A 12,518-nucleotide genomic window follows, 5' to 3' on the forward strand; every position below is an offset into this window, starting at 1 on the left:
ACTTTTGGAACTAATATGCACACTTTTGGTACTAATATGTACACTTTTGGAACTAATATGCACACTTTTGGAACTAATATGTACACTTTTGGTACTAATATGTATACTTTTGGAACTAATATGCACACTTTTGGTACTAATATGTACACTTTTGGAACTAATATGCACACTTTTGGTACTAATATGTACACTTTTGGAACTAATATGCACACTTTTGGAACTAATATGTACACTTTTGGTACTAACTAATATGTACACTTTTGGAACTAATATGTACTAATATGTACACTTTTGGTACTAATATGTACACTTTTGGTACTAATATGTACACTTTTGGAACTAATATGTACACTTTTGGTACTAATATGTACACTTTTGGAACTAATATGTACACTTTTGGTACTAACTAATATGTACACTTTTGGAACTAATATGTACTAATATGTACACTTTTGGTACTAATATGTACACTTTTGGAACTAATATGTACACTTTTGGTACTAATATGTACACTTTTGGTACTAACTAATATGTACACTTTTGGAACTAATATGTACTAATATGTACACTTTTGGTACTAATATGTACACTTTTGGAACTAATATGTACACTTTTGGTACTAATATGTACACTTTTGGAACTAATATGCACACTTTTGGTACTAATATGTACACTTTTGGTACTAATATGTACACTTTTGGTACTAATATGTACACTTTTGGAACTAATATGCACACTTTTGGAACTAATATGTACACTTTTGGAACTAATATGTACACTTTTGGTACTAATAACTAATATGTACACTTTTGGAACTAATATGTACACTTTTGGTACTAATATGTACACTTTTGGTACTAATATGTACACTTTTGGTACTAATATGCACTTTTGGAACTAATATGTACACTTTTGGTACTAATATGTACACTTTTGGAACTAATATGTACACTTTTGGAACTAATATGCACTTTTGGAACTAATATGTACACTTTTGGAACTAATATGTACACTTTTGGTACTAATAACTAATATGTACACTTTTGGAACTAATATGCACACTTTTGGAACTAATATGTACACTTTTGGAACTAATATGTACACTTTTGGTACTAATAACTAATATGTACACTTTTGGAACTAATATGTACACTTTTGGTACTAATATGTGCACTTTTGGAACTAATATGTACACTTTTGGTACTAATATGCACTTTTGGTACTAATATGTACACTTTTGGTACTAATATGTACACTATATGTACACTTTTGGTACTAATATGTACACTTTTGGAACTAATATGTACACTTTTGGTACTAATATGTACACTTTTGGTACTAATATGTACACTTTTGGTACTAATATGTACACTTTTGGAACTATGCACTCTTTAGATACAAAGGTGTACCTTTTGAAAAGCCACAGTGACAGCTTTTGTACCTTTTTTTCTGAGAGTGAAAATTTATCGCAGTGTTCAAGGCTTTACGACAGGGTTTGGTGAAAAACAAACCAAAATTTAATGTATTATTAAATGAAAATCCTGACCATAACTGTTGATCTTCTGCGTGTTCATGAGACTTTTCAACACGACATGAAATACAATCCATGTACTTTCTTCTCTGATGTACAAGAAGTTGTCAGGAGAACCAGATATCCGGTCTGGAGATATTTAACTCGGTGAAGAAAGTTGTTTGAGGATTTCTAGGAACTGTATTTCATGTTTTTTCACAGAAGGTCAGGATTATATTTTTGTTAGTTTTTCACTAAACCCTTTCATTTGGAATACATAAGACATACGTATATGGCATTGGATCGTTCTGTGATATCGTTGCGTCTTTTTTTAAAAAGCTTGATGCTGGTCGCTATTCACTGCCATCATATGGACATTTTTACCAAAAAAATCTCCTTTTGTGGTCCAAAAAAAAAAAAGATTTGCGATGCTGCATTAGTACAACACCAGGGTGAGTAAATCATGACTTTATTTTTATTCAAGGGTGAACTGTCTCTTTAAGACTCTCACCAGCCTGACTCTAGGAGACACGACCAACAGAGAGACGTGAAGTTAACAGGAGTTTGAGGATAACCTCTCCTCTGCGGCGTCTGGCACGGAGCCGCTTTAATCTGAGGTGCTCTGGTTTCATTTCCATTAATCTAAGAGGGCTCACAATGTGATTAAACCCCTAACAACTTCCGTACCTGCAGATAATCAGAGATCTGGAGTATCAGTGTTTCAAAGCCCACTGCAGGAGAACAAGGCATGTGTTTTCCTCAGACGTGCAGGACGGGAAACTTTCTGAGGAATCGCTACCAGAACACGTTTCTGATCTCCTCAAACAGCGAATGTCAAGATGCGCTTGTGTTTTACAACCAGAGTTGGTGTTTTTAACTAAACTAAAACTATTTCGCCAAATGAATAAAAGCTGAAATAAAACAAATATATATATATTAAATGCAAAACTGTAACTATCATGATCTTTGAGAAGGTGTTTTGTCATTGGCTGAATCTAAACTATTATGTAAAAAAAACTATTATGCAAGTTGAATAAAAGCAAGCAAATTTTCTTTATATAGCACTTTTCCAAACAAATCAATGCAGTTCAAAGTGCTTTACAGGCAAAAAAAGAGAAACAATACAGTAGATAGTAGACCCAGTAAGATACAAAAATAAGAATAAAGTTTATAAGGATTTACTAAGACATACAATAACTAAAAATGAAGAAAAACATATGAAATATATAAAAAGCATTATAAGATATTACAGGAAGGCCAGACTAAAGAAAAAAAAGCTGACATGACACAAATATATAAACTAAATGCAAAACTGTAACTATCATGATCTTTGAGAAGGTGTTTTGTCGTTGGCTCTGAACATGTTGACTTGACTTGTATCAGCAAATATTTACAAACCCCAGCGCTTTCGCAGACGCTCTCACACACATTAGTTTGGTGTTTGCATGGTGGAAGGACTTCCTCTGAAACCACAGGACAAACAAATCACATGCAATATTTTTTTTTATTAACATGCGGCTACTGTCTGGCAGAAGTCAGTGAAATAAGGGTCTTGTGAAATCACATTTGTAAAAATAGTCACAAACTGTGCAAAATAATGATATAATGACAGAATAATGACAAAAAACTGCAAAATAATGACAACTGAGTTGCAAAGGGAAGATTGAGACCAATGCAATAGCACTGATTTGAAGAAGCTGATTAGTTGTTGCGGCTTACCTTAGACACATCAAGTTCTTCAAACTCTTGCTTTATATGGCTCTCCTTCAGCGTGCATCTGTGGGATTTTTTCACTGACTGTGAAAATGGTGCATTTGATCAAAAAACATGATCAGGGGAATCACTCAAACGCTGCACAGGTTCGACTCTAATACAGCTGAAGGCTTCATCACATCGGCTTTTGCAATTTCATTTTATTTTATTAAAGATAGGGTAGGCAATCTTCAGATATAGGCTAGCATTAGCAATAGCGAGCTAGCTTTGAAAGGATGAGATCCCGCCCTCTCTCTTAGGGCCTGTTTACACCTGGCTTTTACTGATCGGATTTATCAAAACAATTCCATTGGTCACCACACTTGGTCACATAAATGTGTTTTCGCAAAAATCTCCAATTCCTATATTAATCCTATATTGCAAACACTAATTGCTAATTTGATTATAAAGTATATTTGAGACTCTGACTGTGAGACTATAGTTTGAATTAATCATTTTTCTTTGCACGACACATTGACATTACAGCACAGAACGGCTCTTTCGTTGTTATCCTGAACATTGTATAAGCATTCGTTTCATGTGTCACTGATTGGACGAGAGGCTCTCGGGAGCGTAAACGTCAAGCACTTTAGATTTTCCCGGCAAAAATCCTTCACACAAAAATAAGGCTTTCATTGACAACCTTGGAAGTCGAGCGAAGGTCTCGTTTTTTAAGTTCTGTTAAAAGCTGTTCACAAATTGGCAATAAAAAAGCGAGTAATGCATGAAAATTCTAACATAAACCCATTTTAATGAATTGTTCGTCTTATATTTTCATTATTGTTAGCCAGTTTGTAAGGTGTCCTTGTTGGTAAGAATAAAAGGCATTATTGTATTCTTTATCACTGCATGGCAGCAGAAACACTGAAGAGTATTAACTCAAAACTGCATTAATACAGTATTTATATTCAGCCTGTTGACTGTGTTTGTGCGTTCTGTATATCGACTGGAGCCGCATGTGTTTGGCCTCGAGCTCGACCGCATGACGACATCACAGAACCCCCCCCCCCCCCCCCTTCAAGTCTCGTCTCTTCCACTTTTCCACAGACAATTAAAAACCACAAGCCTCTGAAGCCCCTCTAATGAGAGTCTAATCCTCCCCATGATGCAAAGCATGTTCTCCTCCGTCCCCGATGACTCCAGATGCCAAACACTCCCAGTATCTTCTTAATATAGCGGTTTACATGCAGAGACATGCTTTTTTATACATGAATGTATGTATATGAATAATAATGCTTCTACTTTTTATAACAGATAAAATAAGTGATAAGTGAATTGATGCATTTTGAATAGCATACTTATTTTAGTACCATTTATAGACATTTTGTTTAGATTTGATATTAGATTTTATTTTAATCTTAAAGTTTTTGTAATTTTTTGGTGCGTTTTTGTAATTTTTATTTGTTTTTCATGAAAATGAGAAATAAAATAAGTTTGTTTTTATATATATTTTTTTTACATTTTATTTTAGTTAATGTTTATTTCTCTTAAGTAGTGAAAATGTTTCTTAGTTTTAGATGATGATAGCTCTCATAATACTTGAAAAATATGAGGAAAAAAAGGGATAGTCCCAGTTTCAGTCAGTAAACGAACACATTCCTGTTACCAAAGATTTTTAATGGACACTGCCATTATGGAAGTCTTCATCATGAAAAACACTCATTTATAAAACAAACATCACAGTTACTGGCAGCCTTCGAATGTTAAAAAAAGAACAGAGTGACCGAACTATACAAGCAAACGCACGTCAAATAATCCCGTGCGCTACAAGAGACATTAAAAGAGTCCTGTTAAATTAAAAATAGGTTAATAGTAGATGTGGGATACCTGTACGGAAAGAGAAAATAACCTCAAATGACATTAATAAAGGAGAAAAACAGCATCCACAGGTGAGACGTGATGAATATTCACGCTCGTGTTTTCAGTTCGGTTCCTCACAGTGGCGTTTGACTGGATTTAAACGCTTGAATAGCATTGGTTGTCCTGAAAGGAGAGAAACGAACACATTTATCATCAGCGTTTCTCAGATGAACTCTCCTCTGAACGGAAGCCCGTGGCGGTTTTGCTGTTGCCAACGGCGACGGAGACGGCAGAGAGTTGAGTCTCTCAGGTCCTCAAACTCGGAGAAGCCCAACTGATTCAACAGCTCATAAACTCCAGCCTGAGACGCCACCTGAACACAAAACACACACACACACACAAAATTTATTCAGTGTTGGACTGGATTGTGTGCTATTCCTCTTCCTGTCAGTCAGAGTCTAATTCAAGTGTGGCCAGTTCAACTCGTAGTCTGATTCACGAGGACGAATGTTAAACTGGTAACGGTTCTGGGACCCTGAGAGTCGTTCGGGCCGGTGAACTGGTGACATCTGGTCCTGACGGGGTAAAACAAGCCACACACATGAACACACACACACGAACACACACACACACACACACGAACACACACACACACACAGTATAAAGCAGCACTGCAGGCCTGTTTACTTTGGCTCTGTTGATTCAAGAGCTGGTAAAACTCGCTGAAAAAGTCAAGGCCACAGAATGAGAAGAGAAACTACAGGGGTCACGACCCTGAACCTCTGAACTACACATCCATCATCTGTTTATATCTGTCCATCCATCCATCCATCATCTGTTTATATCGGTCCATCCATCCATTCATCCATCCATCCATCCATCATCTGTTTATATCTGTCCATCCATCCATCCATCCATCCATCCATCCATCCATCCATCCATCCATCCATCCATCCATCCATCCATCCATCCATCCATCCATCCATCCATCCATCCATCCATCCAACAGAGCACCATAACATTAGCTAGTAACGCAGTATATAAAGACATATATGTGACTCTGGACCACAAAACAGTCACATGGGTAATTTTTTTTAAATTGAGATTTATACATCATCTGAAAGCTGAATAAATAAGCTTTCCATTGATGTATAGTTTGTTAGGATAGGACAATATTTGTCCGAGATGCAACTATTGAAAATCTGGAATCTGAAAAAAAAAATTGAAACATTGAGAAAATCCTCTTTAAAGTTCTACATTTATGTTGGCGATTGTGCTGCATTCACTCACAGAAATAAATGTTTTATATATTTACGGTAGGAAATGTACAAAATATCTTCATGGAACATGATCTTTACTTAATATCCTCATGATTTTTGGCATAAAAGAATAATTTTGACCATACAATGTATTGTTGGCAATTGCCACACATATACCCGTGTGACTCGAGACTGGTGACGTGATCCAGGGTCACATATGAGCTTCAAACTTTAAGACTTTGAATGTTGATTTGACCAAGTTTAACAGCTTACAGTTAGGCTATGTCTACATTAATGAATACATTTGAAAACTCAGGCCTGAAAACGCTAAATTCACCTTCACAGCGCATGTGTAAACCCTCACGAAAGCTCACTGAGACGATACAGACTGAAAAATAAATGATGAATTTATCACGCAATTCCTCTGGCAGGATAATTTTATTTTTACAAAATATCTCGGCATCACTGAAGCGTCCGGGTCGCACTCACTCACCATTACGTGTTCGGTCTAAAACTGCTCTCAGCAAATGTGACTAAAATTTCGGTCATGTTTGCAGGACTGTGATGTGAAGAGTGAGCGAAGTAACATATTTTAGCAACAGTGTGAAAGTGAAAAGCACATAATACCGCTATAAACATGAAGATCCATTGGTACAATATGCATCACGCCTAAACTTACGTCATCGTTTTCAAATGTCTGCGTTTTGACGGTCCATTATACAATGCGAAAACGACCTTTTCAAAGTTATCCACTTTGGAGAGTGTTTTCATTAATAAAAACGCCGTCTCAGTGTGGACAGAAGGCCAAAACACAGAGAAAAATATGCGTTTTCAAATGAAGTTTGAACAAACTTCGACAAACTTTACTTTTTTAGTCACACGCGGTTAGCATCTGTGTTTTCATTCTGAGAGCTGTAGTCCAATCATAAATGAGAGTTGCTGACGCACAGCTGGATTGAGGTTAACACTCGAGATACCCATGATTCCCTGCGTCAGGTGCGAACGGGATCTGGATCGACTCCCACCGGCAGCTATAAAAGTAACAAACACTGGACACAAAGAGGAAAGAGCGCAGACAAACACTCGGCTCCAGTAAAACGACAGAGAACGCAGATGTTATGAGCGCAGAACCCCATCCATCATCCTCTGCTGCTCTTTAGCCAGAGAAATCCTGACAAACACACGATATTAGCAGCTGTAAATCTCCAGACAAGCACACTGTCTGCACACACACACACACACACAGTGATACAGTGTGAATATCACCTCAAACACTGATCACATGACCTTAAAAGGTTCAAACAAAAAAAAGGAAAGAAATTCTGGCATCATTAGCCGCGTTTCCATTATCCTTCAAACTGCGCAAATTGAAATTGCGAATTGAAAATACACCCAATGGAAACACGTCACGCTCGCATGAGGAGGTTTTTCAGGCAATTCGAAAAATAAATATTTCGCAAAACTGCAATGGAAACAGTTTTTGTGCATTTACAGGTCACCTGACGCAGATGACGCGGTGTGTTTGGACAGAATACGAGACACAATTCTTTATTAAATTCATATAAGACAAAAGAATTACAGGAATAATGGATTCTAAACCTCAAATAAATGCCACAATCAAGACCTGGAAGCAGATCTGAGGGAGAAACACCCAGAAACTCCTCATATGAGTCGCTCACAGTATAATAAGGGTCGTTCGTTACCATTAATGACTGGAAAACACACACACATCTCCTTCCATTAATAATAATGGCCAGTGCAGTGGCTGGGATACAGTACAGAAACACACCAAAGTCCGATACCATGATTTTTGGAATGATTTTACTTATCGCAAGAGAAAAAAATTAAGTTTTAGTCGCATAACATCGGTTTATGGAAACACCGTCATTTCGCGATAGTTTTTTGTCGACATTTAGAGAAAAAAAATAGAAAAAAAAATTGCAAAAAAGAAGGGAAAAAAAATAGCAAAAGTTTTGCTCAAACCTGTACTGGAATCGTGCCTGTAACAAAATACGTTCTTCAGTTTGTCTTTCACAGAAGAAAATACACATGTCATACAGGGTTGAAATGACATGAGGGTGAGTAAATGATGATAGAGTTTTTATTTGTGGGGTGAACTATCATTTTAAGGTCAAAATAATAAATCCTGACCGCTCTTTCCTTTTCATAATCATTTGTAACCATCAGTCCAGTTTAACCCTGATGCTGATGGGTAAATCGAACTGCACATATGCACTTATACCGACCTCAAACACCCTGCGAATGTTCTGGCTAGAGACGAGTCACTGAGAGAGGGGTCAGAAACAAGCAGTGACCTTTGACCCTGGTGGACCGATGACCCGGTCAACATGATGAACGTCGCTGAAGGAGAGAAACAAACATTTCCAGGACTCACGGTTCTTGATTTTCAACGTACTTCAAAAGGGATTTTATAAACCAGACTGAACTTGAGTCTATCAACAGTCTTTAGACTATAACAAAATTGCTCATAATTTACAGCTTAAGTTGAGCCACATAGAATTCAAACACTAATTGCTCAAACTCTACTGACATTATTGAAAAATGCAATTGCAATAATATGGTTGAATCTCTGTAAGTGTTGTGGGCTTTACACATGGGCTTTAAACTTGACAATCACTTGACCAATCACAACACACTGCTCCAGCCGACCAATCAGAGCACAGTGTGCTTTTCAGAAGGAGGGGCTTCATAGAGACAGGAAGTAAACAGAGCGTTACTGACAGACTGGGAAGAGAGGAGCCGCAACAATGGAGAATATGAGGAGAATAATCAACATTCAAGCTGGAAAACCTGTTCTAGTAGAGCCTGAAAACAACATCAAGACTTTAGAAAAGGGCATAATATGGATTTTAAGAACAAAAAAGTGCAGAAGGTCTCAGAAATGTCAAGAACCACCAAAATATTTTTTTAAAAACCACTGAATTATCCATTTAGCGTCCATCCAAAGCAAATCTTACAAATGATCAATAATTCACCATGAGCTGCTTTGAGGGAATGACATGATAACACTGAGCGACTCTCGACTCCTCACTGGACTGAGACTTCATTAGGTCTTATCTCTGCACGGCACATCGGCTCTTATCTGAAGAACTGGAAGAGGTAAAAGACTGAGAAGATCCACACTTACACTCAGTGAACCTCATCAGGGTTCACAGTCTGTCTCTGTAAATCAATTTTAAAAAAATGGTAATATCGACTAGAATAGAATCAAATCAGTCCATAGATGTGATTTAAACAAAATAATATTATTAAAAAAAGAATAATAATAATATAAAAAATAATAATTTCATGAGGTCATTAAATAAGATATGGTATTATATATTGGCCATCCCAAATTGAGCTCAATTAACAACATTTGTAGCTGTCGGTTTTATTTGACCATTAATATAGGTTTTTATTAATAATTTTATTTGTATATATCCTGCTATAATTTTAGTTAAAGTTTTAATAATTTTGTTTAAGTTTTAATAATTCATTTTATTAGGTCTATTAATTATTATTTTCGTTTTAGTTATTTTAGTACATCAATTTAAACTAAATGAAAATGAGAAATGTTGCCATCGCAATTAGTTGGAGCTCTATAATAATAATAATAATAATAATAATAATAATAATAATAATAATAATAATATTATACACATAATAACATATAATATTTAATAAGTTGAAGTTTCTATATGTATATTGCAAATGTATATGTCTATTTTGTTTTTGTGCATGTGTGTGTATATACAGAGAGAGATATATACATATTTTCTTTTGACCGCTTGTTGTGATTTTGAAATGCTTTAATATTTTGTTGTTCCTTTCCCTTCAATAAATATTTGATCACAAAAAAACAAAACAAAATAAGTTGGAGTTTCATTAAAAAAGGTTTTATATTTTAGTTTCAGTTAAAAATGATTTTATTTCAAGTATCGGAAGTTTTTTTTTTTATTGTTTCAAAGAAAATTATTTGTAAAAAAAAATATTTTAAATATTTCAAAATGCTATTGTGCACTTTCTGACTTGCACAGTATACAAGGGTTGTCTTTATTTGTATTTTTTCTTTTTTACTTATTAGATTTCCTGCGTTAATCTACAGCATGTCGATGTCGTATTTAATCGAGAACATTCCTCTCATCCGTGCCGAACTCTCGGCTATAGTCACATCAACGGGGTCAGAGCTTGCAGCCACAATCCAGACTGTGATTATCGATTAGACAGAGTTAGGCCAGAAATCAGGCCGGATGTTCTCTTGTGACATGACAGTGATGTTGACTGATGAGTTAATCAGAGATTGTTCTGGATTAGTCTAGTTCAACTGAGCATGTTTCTCTGCTGATAAAGGTGCGTCTCAGTGCATCAAATCTGAAGGTTCTTCTGCACCAAATCACACTGGGAAACAAAACTCGACTCAAGAACTGGCCTCTTTCAATCCTCCATCAGTCGCACTGTTCTGCGCAGGGGGGAAACACTCATTTGTTTGGAATGGCAGTAAATTCCAGTCTTTACCGTGAGCCGCAGCTGGCCTCAACACACACACACACACACACACACACACACACACACACACACACAGACAGAGACCTCATGAAACCCGACGTGTGAATCAGCGGCCTCGATGATGCTAGAATAAGCTTGTAAATTCCAGGGTACGCGTCCAAATGAAGCGATGGCTACGGCTCGACAAGCACAGATTCACACGGGAGAAGAGAATTCACCACAGAACAATCAAGAAGAGCTTCTCCAACAGCTGGACAAATGCACACAACACATTAAAGCTTTAGTTTTCCTGGAGTTAACAGTTAAACTTCACTGCGGTTTGTGATGGACTTTCAAAATCAAGTTTGAAGTTGAAGCAAGATCAACACTAGGATGGGTGATAACATATTTACAACATTTATTGCAAATTTGGAGTAGAATTTGCTCTGTATTTGAGGTTTAAATAAGGGATGTTGTTAAAACAAACCTCACTAGTTCTGAAACAGCAAGGACCGATTATTCATGAATAAATAAATAAATAAATAAAAAAAAATAAAAAAAATCAGACCAACTGCTAAAATTAGTCAAGTCATTTGGAGACATTTGGAGACTATTTTAAGCAAAATGGTGGAAAGTCCATAAATACAAATCACTTGTAATGTGACATAATTGCTTATTACCTTTGACCATTAGGTGGCGCTGACATCAAATTGATCTGGTGTGGTCAGTGTTGGATTTCCCTGATGGCATTATGCCATCAAATTCGTTTCATCTATCGACACAAAATCCGTAACTTTTTGCCGGCATGGTGTGAAGATGATCTGATAAACGGTCTAAGAAGTTCAAAAAAGTCGTTTTTTAATGAAAATCAAAATGTTGGACAGGAATCTATCTTCTCAGCATGACCCAAGGAATCTATTTAGATCAGTTTCTTTACAATAGACACAATTAATTAAAAGCTATTAGCATTTTTTTTTTTTTTTTCATGGATTTTTCAGCACAAGATGGCGTTGTCTCTAAACTTTGAGCAGCTTCAGGGAATGGTGCCGATGGCACATACAGAGTTTCGTAACGATACACCAATGCGTTTGTATAGCAATTACAACAAAATTCAAAATGGCTAACATTGGAAAATTGGGTATCGTTGGGGTATCACGCTGCACCGAAACTAAAGAGGCCAGTTTTGTTATTTTTGGCTAAACCGTTTAGAAGTTATATGCAAAAATATATCCTTTTTTATATCTCCTGACCACTGGGTGACGCTGTGCTGAAACTGTGCAGATACTCTCAAGTCATAGTTGTCATAACAAACACTAAGTTTGGTCCGAATACGCTAAAGCATTGTGGAGACACAGCCTCATGTTCATTTTGGCGCGCTCTTCGTCGAACTCGTTCACGGTTTATTTGACTAATCAACTTGAATTCCATGTTTTTTTGTCAGCATGGTCTAAAGATAATCTGGTTAAATTTGTGAAAATTGGTTTAGGAGGAGTTCGAAAAAGTTTTTTTTGTAGGAATTTTGTTTCTAGCCTTTACAGTTCAAAAGTTTCAAAACCGTATGTGCATATTTGGACAGTTGGTGGCGCTAGAGAGATTGAGTTAGAGACTCCAAATTTGCAGACATGAATGTTGGGACTGTCCTCTATCAGTGTGCCAAATTTCACAACTTTTTACCAAATGCTTCTATGGGCTGCCATAGACTAAAAAGCAGC

At 36.3% G+C, this 12,518-nt stretch overlaps 1 protein-coding gene across 3 annotated transcripts in view; it reads right to left on the minus strand.

Moving 5' to 3' along the window:
* Window positions 1-4,864: 4,864 nt before the first annotated feature.
* Window positions 4,865-12,518, minus strand: part of pald1a (phosphatase domain containing paladin 1a) — a 73,664-nt gene continuing 66,010 nt past the window's right edge. For all 3 annotated transcript variants that reach the window (XM_079851175.1, XM_079851177.1, XM_079851176.1), the window contains exon 20: window positions 4,865-5,435. In XM_079851175.1, the coding sequence (XP_079707301.1) occupies window positions 5,286-5,435 (150 nt within the window). In that variant the 3' untranslated portion in view covers window positions 4,865-5,285. The remainder of the gene's footprint in view (window positions 5,436-12,518) is intronic.

Source organism: Squalius cephalus (genome assembly GCF_949319135.1).
Source record: "Squalius cephalus genome assembly, chromosome: 19".
NCBI classification, from domain to species: domain Eukaryota; kingdom Metazoa; phylum Chordata; class Actinopteri; order Cypriniformes; family Leuciscidae; genus Squalius; species Squalius cephalus.